The sequence below is a fragment of the Amphiprion ocellaris genome, chromosome 10, assembly GCF_022539595.1.
Source record: "Amphiprion ocellaris isolate individual 3 ecotype Okinawa chromosome 10, ASM2253959v1, whole genome shotgun sequence".
Taxonomy (NCBI): Eukaryota; Metazoa; Chordata; class Actinopteri; family Pomacentridae; genus Amphiprion; species Amphiprion ocellaris.
Window position 1 is genome coordinate 11,380,785 of NC_072775.1, and position 21,172 is coordinate 11,401,956.

Consider the following 21,172-nt stretch of genomic DNA (forward strand, 5'->3'; position numbering starts at 1 on the left):
GACATTAGTTTACTGTCAGTTACTCAGTGAATCTTCACAGAGATGTTAAATTAAAAAATATCCATCCCAGACCTTACACATAGAGACAAAGTGTCTGACCTGTGTGCTGTTTGCAGAGGCTGGCCACAACCTCCGGTGCCCCTTTCAAAAACGCCTCCATGTGTTTCTCCCCCAACCTCCTGACCACCACACTCATCCTCTGCAGCGCCGATGAGAAGGGAAACTGACGCACGATGCCGATCTCACAGGCCTAAGGGGAAGAAGATACGTGCTGCACATAAAACGTGTCCAGTCGTTTTAAATCCACCGATTTTTCACCACAAATATATAGAGAATCGCTTTCCAGCTATTTCCCACATTTCCAGTCTTTGCCAAACAGACAGATAAGACAGAACAGATACTGTAATTGTGACTTGATTTATAATTTAGACTTTTGAGGTGAAGTTGCACTTCAATATGCGCCATGTACTGGATTTTAAACATGTGATGAAGCATTACCACATGAGACAGTAGCAAATGCGTAACTGCCGAACAAGGACAAGGGCATGAATTGTAAAATAACTGAGACGACAGAAAAAACCCCTGAAACAGACAGACTGCAAAAGTACAGCACGTGGCCATTAAATAACGAGAACACAAGAATAAACCATTTGGAATACACTGATCAACGGACGAGCATAAACAACTCCTGTTTCAATCTGTTCCAATCAAATTAAACTGAATTACAACATTAGACTCAATATTTAAGAGAGCAACATCTCATATATCACAAACTGCAGGCTTGTATAATTTGGTAGGTGTTTAGTTTTGAAGTGTGATTTTGATTTGAAATCAGTTAATTGATCAGGTTTAGATCAAAGTGTTACTAAAGTGAGGATTTCAAAATCATGTTTTATTGAAAAAAGATAACTTACTGGTAACTCAGAAAGCTCCTGGAAAATAGGATTGAATGATATTTTAACTCAGAAAACTGGCAGGGTTTACATGTATTTGTTTATAGCCACACACAAGCTGATCGCAGATAAAGGCAAAGTGGTTGTACCATGTTCTGAGTCAGTGGATTGTTTTGATTGGCTTCATGGATGAAGTTCTTCGGAGGTCGTACGACTGTGGGCATTATGAGGTTGTGGAGGGCAGTTTCTTCCTCTGTGGGCTCTTCTAGGACCTAAACAGAAGCATTATACAATAAGAGACTAATGTCTTGAGCTTACAGACACCATCAAGGTAACCCTGGTGTGGCAAAATAAATAAATAAAAAATCACTCCAGACACATCTGCAGATGCATGAGAGACGATTAGGCAATCACTGGTACTCTTACTACCTCTTCTGTCCCTCTCAACCTGCCGGCCAGCAGACGGATGGGTCCCCCCACATAAAGAGCCGGATTCTGGTCAGGGTTTCTTCCCTGTTAAAAGGGTGTTTTTTCTTGCCACTTGCAAACTCACACTTTTATTTGTGTGCTACCATAACTGCACAAGGGTTTTCTAGTCATCATTTAGCCTTTCAACACGATCAGCTAACACAATGTAGCATTAGATAACAAGAGTATGTTCCTCTGTACCCCTATGTAGATATTACATTAAACATCAGCTGTTTCCAACTAGAATAGTCATTTACCAAATTAACAATGTCTAGATTATATTTCTGATAAATTTAATGTTACCTTGATTGAAAAAAAAAAAATGCCTTTCTTTCAAAAATAAGGACATTTCTAAGTGATACCAAAGTAGAGTAAATAGAATTTGGCTATAATATATAGCCAAAAAAGAGCAACCTCTTACTAACTCCCATATCACCCTTGAGAAAAAAATGGTTAAATGTACAAATCTATACCTATGGAATTTGACAAAAAAGTAACATTTGTTAATTATGTATTACTCAGAGTCAAAAGGCATGGTAGAAATGTCTGGGTGTAAATAATGTACATAATTAGTCTGTTGTCCTGTTACGTATCCATAATGAATGATTTTAGCCACTTCAGCCAAGAAGACCTCGAGTAAATGAATGTAGTGTTGCAGACTGGTATTGGTTCTGGCTGTGGTGCTGACAACCCTGAGAACGTTTGCTCACCCAGCCTGTAGCGCTGAACATCTTGAGGTCTAAAGGGTCTCCAGACAGCTCTCCTTCAATCTTGGTCAGTGAGTGGCAGGTTGCCATGCAGGCCACAAACGTGGAGTTCACCAGACCTGCTTTAGCTGCCTCAGACTCCGGTGGACGAAAGCTGTAATAGAGATGAAGATTAGACTTAACAATTAGACTCTTTATAACGACTATGAAAGAAGAAAATTTTCCACAGCAATTAAGATAATGCGTTAAGTTCGCTGGCATGATGCTGTACAAATCATGTGAAAATTTAGAGATAAAAGACCATCTTGTTTCCATAAGGACTGCACAGAAAAAGATACAAGTCTTTAATAATTTCAGCAAACAAAATTCTTGGATGTTTTGGAGTCTGTGAATGTGTTTCTTTATTCAGGGCTGTATGAATATAGGTTGCTGTAGGCCAGTGTTTCTCAAATAGTGGGGCGCGCCCCCCTGGGGGGTCACAGAGGCATGTCAAGGGAGGCGCGGGGGACTGGGAGGAAAAGGTCCTTCAACACGGAACTAATTAGCTGAACTATTGTTTGAACGTCGGCCTGTTTTTCGCGGCGTACAACAATACTGAAATTGTGCTGACCCCATAGACTGTATATGCCATAGATATAAATAATATTAATAATAATGATCTTCTGTATATATCTATGGTATATGCACTGACCGTTCAGACTCCGAAGTACAGACTCCAGAGAACAGGAGAACGCATCGTTAATGTGCAGTCGGAACACCAGCGTACTTGACCACGTCACATACTCGGCTCATCTCCTCTGATTATTTTTACCAGCAATATCAAACATACGGCCTGTGGGCCAAAACTGGCCCACCAGACGGTCCATTTCGGCCCGCGAGACGACTTTACAAATGATAAAAATCACAACAACATTAACTGTAAATTGTAAATTTGTAAAACTGTAAATTTAAATTAATTTCTAGAACTTGACAAGTTGTTCTGATCATGAAATAAAATACTAGATTGTTCAGTTCCAGATACCTGTGACTGAATGTTTTGTGTTTTTGTAGATAAACTGTTATCTGGCAGTTACAATGCATGTGTAAATGATGAACTGAGGCATAATAGGCTACTGTTGAAATTGAACTTGTTTTCCTTAAGAAATTTCAGGTTCATAATATTTTGTAAAAAGATAGTTCATTAAATGTGAACATTTTCAGAATGTACTTTTTTTTTAACTAAAACAAAGGGGAAAAGTTGGAGTTTTGGTTATTTATAGGTTATTATGCTGTGATTTTACTGGTGGGGCCCACTGGAGATCAGATTGGGCTTTATGTGGTCCCTGGACTAAAATGAGTTTGACACCCCTGATCTTTACTGTGAAAAACAACAAAATGGAATCAGATAAAATAACACAGCCCTGCATATTCATGTTTTCACAGTTTTATGTATATATATATATATATATATATATATATATATATATATATATATATATATATATATATATATATATATATATATATATATATATACGCACAAAGTTATTGGGGGGGCACGAAAGTTTTTTGTCCTCTGAAGGGGGGCCTGAGAATCACTGCTGTAGGCCAAAGTAGGCACAACAACTGACCAGGATCAAACTGAAAAGTTGGCTTTTTGCTAATCCAGAAAATTGAAACCCTGAAAAATGAGGGTGTTTGACAACATTGATGCAGAAGTTCTATTTACAGTCATGGAAAAAATTATTAGAACATCGTTGATTTCTTCAATTTCTTGTTCATTTTAATGCCTGGCACAACTAAAGATACATTTGTTTGGACTAATATAATGATAACAACAAAAATAGCTCATAAGAGTTTAATTTCAGAGCTGATATCTAGCCATTTCCCATGGTTTTCTTGATAATAACCAAAATCACTTAAGTTCTTACATCAATAACTATGACATTGTTCTGCTAAAAACAGCTTTTAGACATTCTATGTTTTCTTTTCTGTCTGTTTTAGTCCCATGATCCACACAGGAGTTTGTACTGATTCATAACCATTATTTTTGATAACTGCAGCTATGCGTCTTGGCTGCTCTCCACCAGCTACTGACATTGTTCTGCTGTCACAGCAGCCCATTCCTGTTGCACTAATTCAGACAACTTTGCTTTGTTTTGGGGCTTGTGGTTCTCCATTTTGTGTTTGATGATTTTCCACAGGTTTTCAATTGGATTTAGATCTGGTGATTGAGCAGGCCAAGACATGGTTCCAATGTTCTGGTTCTCCATTCAGGCTTTAACTGAGCTTGCAGTGTGGTAAGGGGCATTGTCTTGTTGGAAAATCCAGTCACTGGAGGCAGGAAAGAGTTTTGCAGCTGATGGAAGAAGACTGGTTTCAAGAGTAGTCCTGTACATGATGTGGTTGATTCGCCCTGTTCCACCAATACTGAAACAACCCCAGATCGTCCACTCATTTTTAAGCTCCCAGGAGGTCTGACGATGATTCCTGACACAGGAACTGATGAGTGACGGTCATCTTGTGGGCTAGAAAGATGTTTCCTGCCATAACCAGCTAGCAGTTTGGTAGAACCATGTTGGGCTTGTTTTTTCTTGGTGTAATGAACGGCTGTCTTGGAGATCTTCAGTTTTTTGCTACCTGTCTCTCACTCATGCCAATTTCCAGCAGTGCCAAGATGGCTGCCTTTGTGGCTTCACATAATTCTTTAGTTTTAGGCATTATGTGAGAGCTGACAACTTCTGAGTTGTGCGACGGCTTGAATGTCAGCAGGAAACCACTCTAGGCCTTTGCATGTGCTGCTGATGACATGAAATGACCTCTTTTATACCCTGGGAATATAATTCAGTTTAAGCATGTCAAATAGGACATAAAGTATTATGTAATCAGCTGCGATTTTTGTCATGTTCATTGTCTTCTTCAGGTAATATACCTTTACTGGTACCAGGCATTAAAATGAACAAGAAATTGAAGAGAACAAGGGTGGTCTAATAATTTTTTTCATGACTGTAAATCAAATACAGTACAACGATATATTGAATCACTGTCTCTTGCAGAATATTATCACTATACTGGTGCCAAATGTGGACCAGCTTGATTAATCAGAGTCAACACCTCATATGAACGAGTGTAAAGTGAACAAAGATTAATTAGTCTGCAGTAAAGAAACTCACTGGAGGAAAATGGCAGTCGAGCTGGCACATTATTAATATTGAATAACAGTAATAAATACACATACCGACACCAATAATTCAGTGAATAAAGACAGAATTCCTGCATTTTTTTGTAAATGTAGGGGCATTTTTTCTTTCATTTTCACAGTTATTGTGATGTATTGTACATGGTTATCTTGTAATGTATTGAGACAACTGTTGCCGTGGGCAACATGCTGTAGTAGTAAAGTATCTGGAATCACTCTGCTATTCCCAGACGTACTGCTCACTGATTTTCCAAACAAACCGGAGACAAAAGTCAAAGTAAATATTGTCATATTGCATTCTGACATCAGCACAAACCTCTCAGAAATTAATAGGAAAAGAAAAAGAGCCCAAATATACAGAACACTAAAATCACAGTCTTCAGACTCTGAAAAGTGTACAGTACCTGCTGCAATTGATGCCGTCTTGTGATAATTTTGAAAAAACTGCTCCTGACAGAAAGAGCAGGAAGCCCAAAGATGCCCCGTCATACTTTACCTGCCATCTTCAACTCTCTGAATGCCCCACAGATCCAAACCATCCTCAGTGAGAGTCCCCGTCTGTGGGATAAAAAGAGAGTTAGCAGCGACTCACATGAAGCTACCTGTAAGGCGTTGCATTACACAAACCTAAAAGCAGGAAATCAAATCAAAGAAGGCTACTTTGGCAAAAAACAAACAAACAGTACTATAATGATTGTATTTATGGACTTAATAAACAAATGTATGAATTACATATTTCCATTACCCTTTTACAGTAGAAGATGGCAGGAAGTTGAGTAGATTCAGTAGTTATTTTTGGCATGGGTTCATTTCTATCATCTAAATTATTCTTTTAGGACCAGTACATATGCTTGATAAGATACGGAATTAAAAACATGTCCCTCCTTAATATAACTTTGTATATATTTTAGATGAATAGAACAGAGTGCATTTATGATTCTAATAACACAGTTCATTAACCATTATTGTGGCAAACTGTGTAGTGAAGGGATCAATAAATAATGTGTGGGTGCACAAGAATAATTCACTACATATTTACAATCACACAGGCAATAAAGTGTGAAATAACTGCAATAAAAGATCAGTGTATTTCTCCCCTGGCAACTCCATATTCATTTGAAAAGCCTTGATAAGTTTCCCAAATTACTCCAGCTCAGTTACAGCTTGTTATTTAAATAACATACACAGAACTGTAACTAAAGCAATACTGTAATTTGTCTTCCATATAAAAGCATCTAGCTGTTAGTTTGGTGCAGAAACTTACTTCCAACTAATGTCAACTATTCAAAGATAAGTTAAATAGCTTGAAATAAACCATACACATATTATTCAGAGCAAGAATGACAACTCAGATCCCTCACAGACAATTGTTTTTTTTTCGGTTATAAAACCATGCAATCACTCTCAAATGGAAACTTATCACAAGTGGAAATTGGTTTTTAATGGTTGCAATACAAATTTCCAAGCATTCTGACTGCCATTCAAACAGTGTCTAACAAAGCATGGTTCCCAGAAATAATAATGAAATATTTTCTAAAAAAAAAAAAAAAAAAAACAAAACATGAGATTATTTTGCAAAACTGTGTTTCCCCCTGAAATGGCAGCTGTGGATTAAAGCACCTTGTCAAAGCAAACCACGTTCAGCTGTCCACACATGTTGATTCTCTGAGGACTGATGCAGAAGATGCCGATTCGCTTCAGACGCCGCTGTGCAAAAACGATCCCAGCCGTCATGGCTGCCGGTAAGGCCGGGGGCACAGTGATGGTGATGATGTCCAGAGATTCAATGACGATTGTGTTGGCTGGAACCTGGATGAGTTCAAAAGCTTACCATCAACAACTGAGATTTAGTACATTTAGGACATTTAAATCTCGGCTACAAGAGCAGTGGTACCTTGTTCATAATACTGAGGATGATGGTGTAGAGGAAACCGACTCCTGCGACTCCAACCAGACACAGCAGGAAGAGGTAAGCATCGCGGTACAGCTTGAAGTCTGTGGGTTTAGGGTAGAGGATGGAGCGCACCAGTTGGCCTTTCTCCGTACTGAAGCCTGTGGGAACAAACACAGGTAATACCACTTGATTGTAGTCTGATCCATCTATAAGGTAAAACAATGTAATAAGGTGTTATTCCCGATTTGTTTCTCTCCATCTCACCTGTTCGGACCACAAGAGCCTTCACGAGTTCACCAGCATAGAAGCGGGTCTGGATGACATGGGTACCACAGAACAGAGTGTGTTTCTTGTGTTCCTCTATATCATACGCCCTGGTTGCCTCCTCGTCTGAACTGGGCAGACTGGTTTTGGTGACTGGCACACTCTCTCCTAAAGGTTCAATGAGAATAAACTGAGTCTCATACAAAACAATTGCTGAAATGTTGCACCCACATGTAAACAAAGACCAGTACTTCGTCAAACCTTTACACAAAAATATGGCAAAATTATAAATAATTTGTCACTAAAGAATAGCAAAGTTCATTTTCTCCAGGAATAAAATTCCAAGTCTTGACATTTGGTGACAAAACTGTCAATGGCTCAAGCTCAAATTCCTGTAAGTGCATATATATGGATGCATCCATGTTTCCTACTACAAGTACAGCCTTTGGTCAACATTTCCAACCAACTTTTGAGGTGACTAACATCAGCTGAACATGACGTGTAGCAAGTATGGCAAGGCAGGGTTCGGATTATTTGCAATTTAGACTGTGGACACATTCATAAGACCACAAAAACTGGTGTATTGTTATTACATGTGCAAATATAAAAAACTGCTTCCATGTTGGAATGTGTACATTTTGAAAAGCACTGTATTTCATGTGTGCACCTGCAAATGGAAAACCATGACAAAAATAAGGGATAATAATAAGGAACAAGAAAACTCTGGAAAACGGAAATCAGAAGTTTGGCAAAGAAAAGTTAACAGCATTTTAGAAAATATAAAAGACATATGTGACAACTTTTGCATCTTAAGACTCGAAGCCAGTCTGCTCTTGTATGCAGTTTAAAATCCTTCTGTGGATATTACGCTTGCTCTTTAATTGAGATTGAATTAATATTGCTCATGGTAGCAACTGAACAAGCAGCGACCTGTACTGCTGCAGCTACACAGTCCGAGCCTTTCCAGAACTGCAATAAAAAAACACTTTTCTCCAGTAAACGCATGGTGGAAAAGACTAAACAATCTCACCTGTCAGCATACTCTCATTTACAATGCAGGTCCCGTTGAAGAGTATGGCGTCGCAGGGCATTATCATCCCATTGGCTGGGATAATGATGACATCACCAGGCACAAGCTCCGTTGACATGGCCTGTTCAGTATCTGTGGTGAAAGACCTGAAAAATTACATCATACACACTCTCTCTGTAGACAATCACAAGACAGTCCGATTCATGTATTATTGAATACTGAACAAATATAAATGAAAATATTTAGCCAAGCGATGCAATAATAGATCACATTTACACAACTATAGCAGAATGAACACAATTTATGTCTTGACAGGCCTGCTTTCACGAATGCTATCAATGCAGCTCTGTTCTAGGATCAGAAAATTGAAACGTGCCTTCGTTTCCTCTGCACACTGAAACACGGACCACACTGTGCGCCGCCACCATGTCACGGAGCATCACATATTGCTGGAACAAGAGAGGCACTGATTCAAGCAGTGAGGCAACTACAGAATGGCTGCAAAAAGTATTCATCCCCCTTGGAAGTTTTTCTTCAGTCATTAAGAAATGGGAGGAATACGGCGCATGCACAAATCTGCCAAGAGCAGGCTGTCCTCAGAAACTGAGTGACCCTACAAGAAAGAGACTAGTGAGGGAGGCCGCCAAGATACCTATGACTCCTCCGAAGGAGTTACAAGCTTCAGTGGCTGAGATGGGAGAGACAGTGTATACAAAAACTGTTTCCTGTTCATTACCAGTCAAAGCTTAATGAAAGAGTAGCAAAGAGAAAGCCACCATTGAGAAAAGCTCATATTAAATCTTAACTAGAGACTGCCAGAGGGCATGTGGAGGAGTCTGAAATCAACTGGAAGATGGTTCTTTGGTCGAGGTATTTGGCCATCCGACTAGATGCTATGTTTGGCAGACGCTAAATGCTGCACGCCATCACAAACAGGCCATCATCACCATGAAGCATGGTGGTGGCAGCATCATGTATGTGGGGATTCTTCTCAGCAGGAGAAAAAAGGATGGTGAATACTTATGCAATTCCTTATCTAACATTTTACATTTTAAATCAGTTAACACTACTTTGACATGACAAGAAAATGTCAACTTTTGGAAAAACAATTAGATTTAATGTTGACTCCATTAGGAGTCAGGCAAAAACATCCAAGGGGGTGAATACTTTTTATAGGCATGGCATCTGGAAACACACCTAAATGTCCATGGATAATCATAAAATGTTCTGACAGAATAACAACAGTAAAACCAAAGAAAAAATCATTGAATGTGAACAATGGCAGAGATTGTTCAGTGAACAAACATTTTTCTCAGATACGACTCACCTTTTTAACCGTGTACAAAGAGGTAACTATTGAAATGATGGACATGAAAACGATGGCTGATGCATAATAGTAGTAGGAATCAGTACTCCACAGAATGACACTGAAGAGCTGGAAGATGTAAAAGGGGTTCAAGACCTGATAGAAGAAGAAAAAAAACAGAAAAAAGGCGTAAGGACAAGGATTATTATTATTATCCATATGGCTGCATGATTATGGTTCAATTGATGATCATGATTATCTTGATCATGGTTTCTTGAAAATGTTTTATTCATACTTTCACATGTAAATTGGCTGGGTTTTCCATGGGTGGAGCACGCAGTTGACATGTGAAGCTGATTGTGTTCTTTTACTTGCTGGCAGTCTAAATTGTGATTGATTAGCATACTGACAAAAGAGCTGTCAGACAGATGTCCTTGAAACTCACCTCCTTTATAAGGAGCTTGAACAGAGAGGGCACTATTACAGCGATCTCGTTCTCCCCGAAAAATAACCTCCTGACGAAAGAGAATATGCGACAACATGTAAAGTATGTCAGTATGTATGAGCAGAAGTAAAACTAAGAGCTTGAGTAGAAGGAAACTGGACTTTTCTCTTTTCCTTGTAAAGGTGTTTCATCTTAGCCAAGAAATGCCTAAGACATGCCTCAAGGTGTGAACGTCTATTAATCCGTCTGGGGAGGGATCTCAGGGCTGCAATATAACTACCTGATAAGTGGCGTCACAGACCTACAATTCTACAATTTCATTTAGCGGGCACTTTTATCCAAAGCGACATACATCTGAGAGTAGATACAACACAAGCAAGGATCTAGTCAGGAGGAAACAACCTGGATAAGTGTCATAAAACAAGTTCATGTGTGATAATAGGACCTTGGTGCCTACAGGCAGTGCAGACATAATAGAATTCTTTGTTTTTATCTGCAGTCTGTCAAGTGCAAAGGTGTTCAGTGAAGAGCTGGGCTTTTAGTCTTTTCTTAAAAACTGAGTTTAACTCGAACAGAGTGTGGTAACTCGTTTCACCACCAGGGAACCACAGAAAAGAGTCTAGCTATCGACCAGCCCTGTTGTAGTGGTTGTATCAGGAGGGAGTGCAGGCCTGAACGAGAGAATTCATGGAGGAGGAAACTGTTTTCATTGAAGTTTTGAATTCAAATGTCAGAGTTTTGAATTGTGTGCAGGCAGCAACTGGAAGCCAGTGAAACGATCTGAACAGCAGAGTAACGTGCTGTTTTTGACTGGTTGAAAACCAGACGTGCTGCTGCGTTCTGGATCATCTGCAGCCTTGAAGGTTAGTTGGTTATCGATCATGACACCCAGGTTTCTGACAGACTTTGTGGGTTTGAATTGGGTTGACCTCCTCCTCCTCCGTTTAGAGATGGCTGTTCCAGTCTATCAATCCTCTCAACTATCTATCTTCTCTGTCTATAAAATGAACATTGCCGCCCTCCTCGTGTGAGTCTGGGGTTGTTAATGGGCTATTAGTGTGATTCTGGGGTGAGAATATTTATCTGAGACCCCCCATCAGTCAGTTACAACTCAAGAAGCCTCATGGATGAGATGTGAAATATCTCCAGGAACAAAAATGAGAAGACCAGTTGGCTTCTACTGCAGCTCTTCAAATAACCGTGACCTGGATGACTGTGAATCTGCGCAGAGACATGAAGAAACAGCTTGTAGAAAAACCTCACATTTACCTGTAGTCCTGCAGTGCTTTAGAAAGCCCAGAGCTGTGCTCAGTGTGGATGCTTGCACAGGTCACATTTACATCCTCCAGGCCTCTAGAAAAGTAACATACAGTCATTTCTACTCTAGTTGTGCAGAGCAACAACATATTTGATGCATACTGGACAAACAAGTCAATCATTGAAGCTCAGTATATTTGAAATAATCAAATGTTTCTGATACAAGTCTACGAGCAGCACACTGATCTCTTACTTGTACACTTCAAAGTTCTGCATCACATCATTCCAGTAGTATTTAGTGCTGTGGTGAACGAAGTACTGGATCTAAGAGGAGGAAAGAAGGTAGAGGAGGTGGTCAGATGTTCACAGCATAACAGCTTAAAACAAAATAGAACCAAAGTAGGTGTTGAACAGATCTGGTGGCTCTGAAGGTTATGGCATGTATCTTAAAGATATTAGTTTCATAACTAGACTGTTTAATTATGTTATAAAATAACTTCCATTAGAACAGTAACAAACGGTAAGAAAAGGCAGACACAGTTTCTTGCTGAGGTACCTGAGCAGGCTGCCTATGAGGAAAGTTCTCATGACGCTCTGAATTCGAGTCGCTGGGAATGTGGTCTCCATCTCCATTTGGTATTTGGGTTTTTGACAGCAGATCCAAATCATCAAAGGGCTTCTTCCCGGGAGCCAACATCACATGTACTTTGGCCCGAAACCACTGTTTGAACTCATCCTGTGACCACAATATCAAGAATTAAATTTGGCTGTGAGGCTCTACTGAATCTATCATTTGCAGTGTAACAGTGTGTGTGGCAAAGAATGTCATGAGTGGTTAAAGTGGTGCACAGAATCAGGACAAGACGGAAATCACACAGATGGGTGACAAATTAAACAAGAAAGATTCATGATGCATCTCATCGTATCACTATTTTTACCCGTAGGCATGCTTTCATCTTTGTAATAAGGGGTTTATCAACTGAAACTCTACATGTCCTGCATTGACATTCACGGTTATTTGATAAAGAGCTCTTCTGTTTTACTTTACACATCATACTAATGCACAAGCATCCCAGTCACCATCTCTATCAATCACAATTTCTGACTGTGTTCACAGAAGTTTTTGCAGATGTCACTTTAGTCACTGTTTCTAACAAAGCTAGTCAAGCAATTTTTGCGACTGAAGCTCCTGCCATCAGTGCCCCAACAATGAATCCTCTTTCAAAGCCACTTTGAATCTTGATACAAACCACGCTGCTCAGTATATTTATACATGCCACAGAGCCTGATTGGAAAAATTGTACGATGCTTTGCACCTGTTCCTATCTCCATGTTTCCTCTCCAGACTTTCCTCTCTACTCTGCTCATCAGCTGTAGATACATGTTTCACCATGCTGAATATATCGCCAACAATTCACTTTGTGTCTCGTTTTTGTCATTTTGTGACTCGGTTTTATCGTTTTGCATCTTGTTTTTGTTGTTTTTTGTCTGTTTTTGCTGTTTTGTGTGCTAGTTTTGTTGATTAGCGTCTCATTTTGCCATTCCGTGTCCCAGTTTTGTCCTTTGTGTTACGGCTTTGTCGTTTTGTGTCTTGTTTTTGCTATTTTGTGACTCATTTTTGTTATTTTTAATTTGTCACCTGTCTGCAGTCGGCACAGACAACATTTTTTGCAAAGAATACAGCAACTACTGCATTTACAAACCCTGAACTTTAATTTACAGTATCATATACTAGGGCTGATAAAAAGTTCTCAGATGGTTGCATGACACTGATATCAATAGTAGGACCTGTGTTGCACATCTCCTTGCGACCACTGGTAGGTGCACATTTGTGATTCCTCCATAGACCTCAAACTAAAGCAAATATCACAGTCTGTATCAGTCAGCAGTCCGGACCAACAAACCCTCATGTCAAGAATCATCACTGGTGACGACAGGCAGGTCTTCCAGGTATTACCCAGAGAAGAAACAACAGTTTTCACAAAGGAAAAACTGTAGTTTCCAAGACTAGATAAGGTGCGTCAGGTCCGAAGGGCACCAGAAGCATGCTTGTCATTTTCTATTGATTCCCCAGAAGCAGGCTGTCAATGCAGAGATCTACTGTAGCGTCCTGAGGCATCTGAGGGACGACATTTGCTGCAAATGACCTGAACTATGCCTCAATAAATGGGGTTACACACAGCGTTTTGGGCTACAACAGCAAAATTTTCACTCCTCATCATTCCTATTTACCAGATTTGGCTCTCTGTGACTTCTTCCTATTTCCCAAACTGAAATTCAAGTCTCGTTTCAGTGGTCATTGCAGGTGGTGCTTGACATGTTTACATAACAGGATTTCCAGGGAGTGCTACAGCGATGCAGGAGCACTGGGAGCAGAGTGTCAATGCGCAACGAGACAACTTCAACCGGGATGGCTGCCACATTTCTTCTTGATCATCCTTTATATAGTCTTATTTATATGGAAACAGTTTACACGAGAAATATATGATCACAAATGACGTTGCACAAGTTAATCGTGCCAGGTCTTTTCCTACCGTCGTCCTGAGCAGCAGCGTTTGTGCGTCCCTCAGTGAGGTGGGTGTGCAGGTGCTCTTGACCCCCCACTCAGGCAGCCAGTAGAGCAGCAGCAGCAGGAGACCACCGGAGCAAACGGCCCCCACACCCACCAGGATCATCTTCCACAGACAGGGCTGGTACCCCCACACTTCCTGCATAGGGGCATGCACTCACGGTAACACACTGAAGGATAAAATGCACTGCTGCACAAAAATAACAGTCACCTGGGAAAGTTCAGCATTAAACTATAATATTTGCAGTTTACTATGCATTTGTTGAGGACTGTTTCAGCCACAGATCAACCCACATTTGGTTTTCTGGTGAGCGGCAGGACGCTGTATATGGGATTACTCAAAATTAACTGCAAAGCCTTTGTTAATTGTAATGAAGCAACCTGTGACCTGGAGTGACGTGTTTGGATGAGGCAAAGAGGAATAAAGTCTATCAGATACTCTTCAGTGAAATCAGTTCAATGTTAATTTAGTTTTTTTTCTGTGGGATTCACCTTATTCTTTAAAGCAGACACATCCAACAGACTACTGCCTTGTCCTAGTAGTGACAAACTGTTGCTGCCATACATTAGTTCAGTCAAATATTGCCAGGTTTTGTAAATCCTGAAGTTTTATAGAAAGTAGTTGACAGTTTGGACAATATGAGACACATGAATTCGAAATTACTCTCATGTCTAAACATTGTTATTAATCGATGCCTCCAACAGCGGTTCACCCTTTTTCTTCAGTAATGGGTCATTTTTTGGCAAAAATGATGAGCTCAAACCACACAATCTTTAATGGTAAACAGAACTATCCCCGTTCCACTTAGACACACAAACACTCACAATTTTTTCCTCAAAAAGTCTTAAAATTAAGTGAGTGATGGACCTCTACAAAACATTTTTCTGGTTTGATTTTAGAATTAATGTTCTTGTTGTTCAGAATTGCTTAGAGGCTTAGCAAAGTTGTGCTTTGCTAAGGCAAAGTTTTAATTGGTGATGAAGAAAATGTGAAGGACGGGTTAAAAAATGACATTTAAAGAAGTTACTCCACAAACAAAAGACATAAAAGAACAATCCCTGCCTGCCAATATGTGTGCATTATGTTCTGTCATATTTTGAATCGTCACCTAGTGCCTGAATCTTTTGTTTTCCAGCACAAGTTGATTTACCAGAATGCAAGAAATTAAAGTGTTCCACACTTGAGATATCAAACTATTTATCTGAATCAAAGTGTAAAGCTTTCAAAGTGCTACTATAGCCCACACTGATACATGTGAACACTGCACGCCTCCAACTGTCCTCTTTGAAGGACAATCTCAGTCATAAACAGGACATTCTGCTTGTTTCCAGCTAACTGAAAATCACAAACCAACCTGGTCTTTTACATTATAAAACGTCACCATGTGATGATGCATCAGAGAGAGCAGAATGAGAACATATTTACCATCTCGTCCTCCAGGCCCTGGTTGAGGATCTTTACCTCTTTCGCCTTCATTCTGTCAGACGTGTAACAACTACAAGGAAATGTGAAAGAGATGGTTTAATTTGTGTGTGGTGTTTTCCCTCCTCAAGCTTTTTATCGCCGCATTAACTCCTTAGCTCTGTCTGGTCAGCAAAGATATGGCAACCTCAATCTCAGTCGACGGCGTGAACAGATGACTCACATTTATGACTTTTCAAGCAAAATAATGAAACGCTTAATGAAGCATCTACCTTCACTCTTGATACTGTTGACTGACACATTTTCTGGAACATGAGCCAAAGGGATATGAAAGCATTTGTTTATGGGTTTATTACTCCAAGAGGTAATCTATTCTAGATGACTCAGGAGAGTTTAACTCTTTATCTGTTCAGGGCTGCCCGTGTTTCAAAAGCATCTCCCCCTATGTAGTAGAGCTGAGGCAGATTTTTTCATTGTATTAACACTAGGTTTGTCTGATTTGCAGGATTGTAACCACCTGAGTTTCACAGCTGGAGCTGCAATGACGAATCGGTAAGTCAGTCTGAGCATATGTTTCAAGAATAAAGTCAGAATTCACTCATTTCAGCTTCTGCTATGTGATTATTTTCTGGTTTCTTTCCTCCTCTATGACAGTCAACTGAATATCTTCAGATTGAGGACAAAACAAGACATTTGTCATCTTTTAGACATTTTCATCATTTCCTGACATTTTACATACCGAACAACCAATCGATTCATCAACCCGACTCACAACACAATAATCTGTAACTTTGCATGATCCCAGTTCGATAAAATCACTTTCCTGCAACTTCACTGACACCAAGTTGTGTAACTCCTTACAATAAATGTGACCATTGTGTTGCCGTGTTAAGCAATGACCCAGTGCAGTTTGGGCCACAAACCTTTGCACCAGACACACATATTCAATAATAGTCAGTAATATTTGACTCAGCCTGGCTGACCTGGCGTGACCTCTCAGGAAACTACATGTCTGTAAACACAATCCCATAACTTTTACTGTTTCAGATAAGACAAGTGGATTGTTTTTTCCATACTACTTCCAGGATTATTTTGTTCTGCAGGATGGCCTTTAAAAGTGAACTATTTTAATGTCTTAAACCATCTTAAATCAGTGCAAACATGACATATTAATGCCTGGAAAGTCCCCACATTTGCTTTGGCACATATCAAACGGAAAGAAAGCTGCCAAGAGACAAACGTTAAACTCTTTCTCCATCACAACTTTACCTGTACAGCTTCTTATATCAACATGAACACCATCACACTGCAGAGATGCTCCTCAGGTTCTGGAATGCTAGTGGAGGTAGACTATGAATGAAAGGAGCAAAACAAAAAAACTAAAGAAATCCCACCAGAAGAGTTGCTGAAGTCAACAAGTCAATCCAAAACTGGCTTATAAGCAATGGTATCCCCACAACAGCTTCCTGGAGCGACCATCCGATCCAGAATTTGTGGTAGGAATTCAGATGAGCTGCTCAACCATCCACACATGACAAGAGTTCAAACCGTCTAAAGACCGCAAATGTGCTGAGTTGGATTTATTCAATCACTCTCGTGGGTGTGACTGCTGTAAAGGGTGTTTGCACTGCTTTAGTGGGTTACTGATTCCAATTAACCCATCATAAATCCCAGCTGTAAAGCAATAACACATTCCAGTCTGGGAAGGAGGAGGAGGACACTTGATCATCCTGCTCTGCTTTTGCTTTTAGGCGTTTTTAAATGAGAAACTTAAAGATTTCCAGTCAGAATGTATAGATCCCCACTGTTTCAACGCTGGATCCGAACAGTGAGGCCAGTGGCAGTTTGTAGCTTTTACCAAGACAACTCAGGCTCATGCAACAGCCTGCTGTGAAACTGACATGAGGCGCGTTTGCTAAAAATCCTCCCAGAGATGTCAGATTTTGCGCGTAAATGTGCACAAACACACGTGCGCTGAGGACTTACCGACCCCTCTCCTCTCCGGTATCAGCAGCTCGGACTCAGCATGGTCCAAGTGTCTGGATCAGTGCGCTAAAAGTTGTGCAGCCTGCGGGAAACACCGCAGCGTGTCCGACGGGAAACAACAGAGATCCACGCTGCGCCGCGGCCGGACGGACCGTCCCAAACCGGTCCGTGCCAAACCGGTCCATTCACAAGGAAGTGGGAAAACAGGATGTGAGGTCATCAGAGGACACCGTGTTTTGGGGCTCAATCTCTGCAAGCTGCAACAAACTGGAGCTGCATTAGTGCAGGACGTTCAGCTGAACCTGCTGCGCCAAATAAAAGTCACCATCTGCTAAAAAAAAAAAAAAAAAAAAAGGAAAAATTGACTGGAAGAACTTTTACTCAGATCTCTGCGTTATTTTAGCAGCTCTGTGCTCTCAAATGTAACCAATCCAGCTGTTGTTACTAGTTGATGTAGCTTTAAAGGGCCAGTTCAACTCATATAATGCAGTTTTCCATTTGCCTAAAAGTCCGTGCAGCCCCCACGTGGGACTGAAATGTTATTAGAAGGCATCAGGAATGGAGGAAATCCACTCAAACAGTCTGGTGGCTTGTTAGGAAGAAAATAGGAGCCCCTTTAAATACCTCAAGAGCAGTTAAGATTGCTAACGATGTAGATTTTTTCTGTCATCTTGAATTTCCCTCGGGATTAATAAAGTATCTATCTATCTGTCTGTCTGTCTGTCTGTCTGTCTGTCTGTCTGTCTGTCTGTCTGTCTGTCTGTCTGTCTGTCTATCTATCTATCTATCTATGTAGGTTGGATACAGAGTTCAGGGGATGGATGGAAAAAGGATTAATAAATATAAGTCAACTGTTTGATGGAGGAATATTGAAATCTTTAACACAGTTACAAGATAAGTATGGCCTAATGTCAAAAGATTTTTTTAAACAGATATTTCCAATGAACTAATTATTTAATGACATAAGGAGTGGAATGCAGCTAAAACAGCCACCTATGCCAATACAGGATTTTTTTGATTAGGAATATGAAAGAAAAGAATACAAGAAAAATAGCCTCAGAATTCTGTAAATGCTTGCAGACCCATCGGTCTGGGGACTCTCTTCATATTAAAGAAAGGTGGGAACTAGAAATAAATGTTATTATTGAAGATGAGGAGTGGCACAAAATAACAACAGCCCAATGTGGAAAGAATTTAATTGGAAAATAAAGATGAGATATTTTAAAACTGCCTCCATAATCTCAACCTTTGATGAAAGAAACAACAATTTATGTTGGAGAAACTGTGGCAAAATTGGAGACCACACTCACATATGCTGGGACTGTCCAAAACAAACTATTTAGGGAGGGGATTCAGGCAGAAATCAGATCCATTTTAAATGTTGATTTGCCACTTGAGTATTGTTCTACTCCCGCTATTGCTTACTTTAATATAATTTATTTTGATTTTACACATTTAACAGGCTGGGTTAAGATGTTTTTGTTTGAACTGAACTGAATTGAGTTTGTCTTTAAGCTTTATTCTCCTCTTTATGTGGGTTTAGATGATGCCTTGAGTTTGTCGTGTTGCCGAATTATATATTTGTTTGTGTTCATCATGTGTATGTCTTCGTTTGTCCATTTTCGAGCTGCATATAAATATGTATAAAAACATGTAGTTTAAATAAAAAATAGTTTTTAAAATAAAGGTATCAGAACTATTGATTTCAATCATGAGTGTTATATCTAAAGTATTGTAGCACATAGGATAATTTGCAAGAGATTATTTCTTTATTTCATACGTGACACTTTCCAGATGTAGATAAGTATATTAACCAAACATATGCAGTCCTCTTTTGTTTCCTTACTATTAAATCATAGTCAATATCTGCAACAAAAAACTCTCTAATGTCAAAGTGAAAGCATTTCTCCAAAACAATGAGTTCGTTAAAAATATAAAATGGAAAATAAATTGCATAAATATTCACAGGTTTCAAGTCAGGGTTTACACACTCTCACAGCTGGAAGATCACAAAGCATAACCTGTAAATTTGCTGTGAAGATACACGCTTTGAAGAAAATTACATGTGGAGTACTCAAAACACAATGGCAATATAAAGCAATATAACTTTTATAAGCGGTGTATCGGAAAACATACCAATACATAAAGGTATAATATGTATGAAATCTGTCTCAAAATAATAGGGAAAAGTCTGAACATGTCTGGGCATGTTCTCTGTGAAACATGACCTAATGATAATCTAATGTCTTCTGTAGGGTGAGATCTAGAGTGAAATATGATAACCTGATGTCATGATCTGACCAATAAATTTAGAAAAGTATAATGGTGGCAAAACTGCCATTCCTATCATACGCCCTATAGGTGTGGAAAAATGACCAACTCTCACAGCATAAAAGACGGTGCACAGCTCAGTATCTTCAGTTTTTCTTGGGGTGTTATCACTGCTAAGAACTGCTCCTGGATTTTTGTCGACAACAAATCCTGCTGCCTCCGAATGCTGACTTCTCTTGGTGATCTTTTGAAGATCTTTAATGTTTGATTGTGGTCAAGTCTAAGACTCTGGCCCTCGATTCATGACTCATATTACACTTCAAGCCTTCGTCCAGTTGACTTCAGAGTCTAACTCAGGCCTTCTGAGGAACTCTGGTCGAGATTTCATTTAATGTTTTCCAACAGTTGCCTTCTCTTTGTCACTCTTCTACAAAATTTTGACTTGTGAAGAACAGGCAACAGTTGTCGTATGTACAGTTTCCCCCATCTCAGCCATTCATAGGACTCATAGATGTCTTGGTGGCCTTCCTCTCTTTCTCACACGGTCACTCGGTTTTTAAGAGTGGACTGCTCTATGGAGATTTCGCTTGTGCCATATCTGTTCCATTTCCTAATGATGGATTTATACTCGAAAGGCTCTTCAGTGACTTGGAAATGTTCTTGTATCTCTGTACTTATGCTGTTCAGTGACCTTTTCACAGAGCTGCTTGGAGTGTTCTGTTGTAGTTAAAGCCAGAACTGATTCACAGCGACTGGACCTTTTAGTTACAGGTGTCTTTATACTACAATCACTTGGGACACTTTCACAGCACTCAGATGATCTCCATTGCACTAACTGTAGGACTTTTATCAGTAATTGGTTGCACCTGTGATGAATTGGGTAAAAAAAAAAAAAAAAAAAAAGGCTTTGAAGGGGGCAAATACTTATGCAATCATTTATTTTACATCTTAGATTTTTAACTGACATAAGCTTATAGACATCTGTTCTCAAATTTGACCAATCTTTTTTTTTTTTTCAATTCTTCCTTAACAAGATGGCCGGGATTCACTGTTGCAAAACCAACCAAAAGTTTCATATTTACTATATACATGTAAATATAAGACACATTACTATAGTACAGCCAAGAACACAGAAAATTCTTGCCTGATTACTGCAAACACTTCGGTCAAATTTAATCAACGGAGCTGCAACAATTAATCATCTGCCAACTATTACAACTCTTTTTATAATCTATTCATCAGTTTGAGTTTCTTTAAGAGCCTAAGTTGTTTTATTTGAGCTTCTTAAACTTGAAGGTTTTCTGGCTTCTTTTCTCCTCTACGACAGTAAATTGTATATCTTCGAGTTGTGGACAAAACAAGACATTAGGCTTTAGGAAACAGTGATCAACCTTAGTTGCCATCGTAGTTACAAGAAAAATTTCACAAAGACATGCCTGTTCTGTCAGCACGGACATAAAGCTGTGTGTTTGCAACGTATT

General features: G+C 39.5%; 1 protein-coding gene across 6 annotated transcripts in view; it reads right to left on the reverse strand.

Annotated features, from left to right (window-relative positions):
* LOC111585499 (polyamine-transporting ATPase 13A3-like) overlaps positions 1-17,959 on the reverse strand; it is a 32,278-nt gene extending 14,319 nt beyond the window's left edge. For 2 of the 6 annotated variants that reach the window (XM_035941407.2, XM_035941403.2), the window contains exons 1-18: positions 17,421-17,959; positions 15,438-15,507; positions 13,977-14,150; positions 11,999-12,178; positions 11,696-11,766; positions 11,455-11,538; positions 10,186-10,255; positions 9,762-9,896; positions 8,811-8,883; positions 8,435-8,566; positions 7,405-7,572; positions 7,141-7,298; positions 6,867-7,055; positions 5,743-5,804; positions 2,072-2,222; positions 1,043-1,165; positions 915-932; positions 100-250 (exon numbers count right to left, since the gene is read on the reverse strand). In XM_035941407.2, the coding sequence (XP_035797300.2) occupies positions 100-250; positions 915-932; positions 1,043-1,165; positions 2,072-2,222; positions 5,743-5,804; positions 6,867-7,055; positions 7,141-7,298; positions 7,405-7,572; positions 8,435-8,566; positions 8,811-8,883; positions 9,762-9,896; positions 10,186-10,255; positions 11,455-11,538; positions 11,696-11,766; positions 11,999-12,178; positions 13,977-14,150; positions 15,438-15,488 (1,990 nt within the window). In that variant the 5' untranslated portion in view covers positions 15,489-15,507; positions 17,421-17,959. Of the gene's footprint in view, positions 1-99; positions 251-914; positions 933-1,042; positions 1,166-2,071; positions 2,223-5,742; positions 5,805-6,866; positions 7,056-7,140; positions 7,299-7,404; positions 7,573-8,434; positions 8,567-8,810; positions 8,884-9,761; positions 9,897-10,185; positions 10,256-11,454; positions 11,539-11,695; positions 11,767-11,998; positions 12,179-13,976; positions 14,151-15,437; positions 15,508-16,703; positions 17,068-17,420 lie in introns of those variants that run through there. The other 4 variants (XM_035941405.2, XM_035941404.2, XM_035941406.2 and 1 more) reach the window with 4 other exon arrangements.
* Between the last annotated feature and the right edge of the window lie 3,213 nt (positions 17,960-21,172).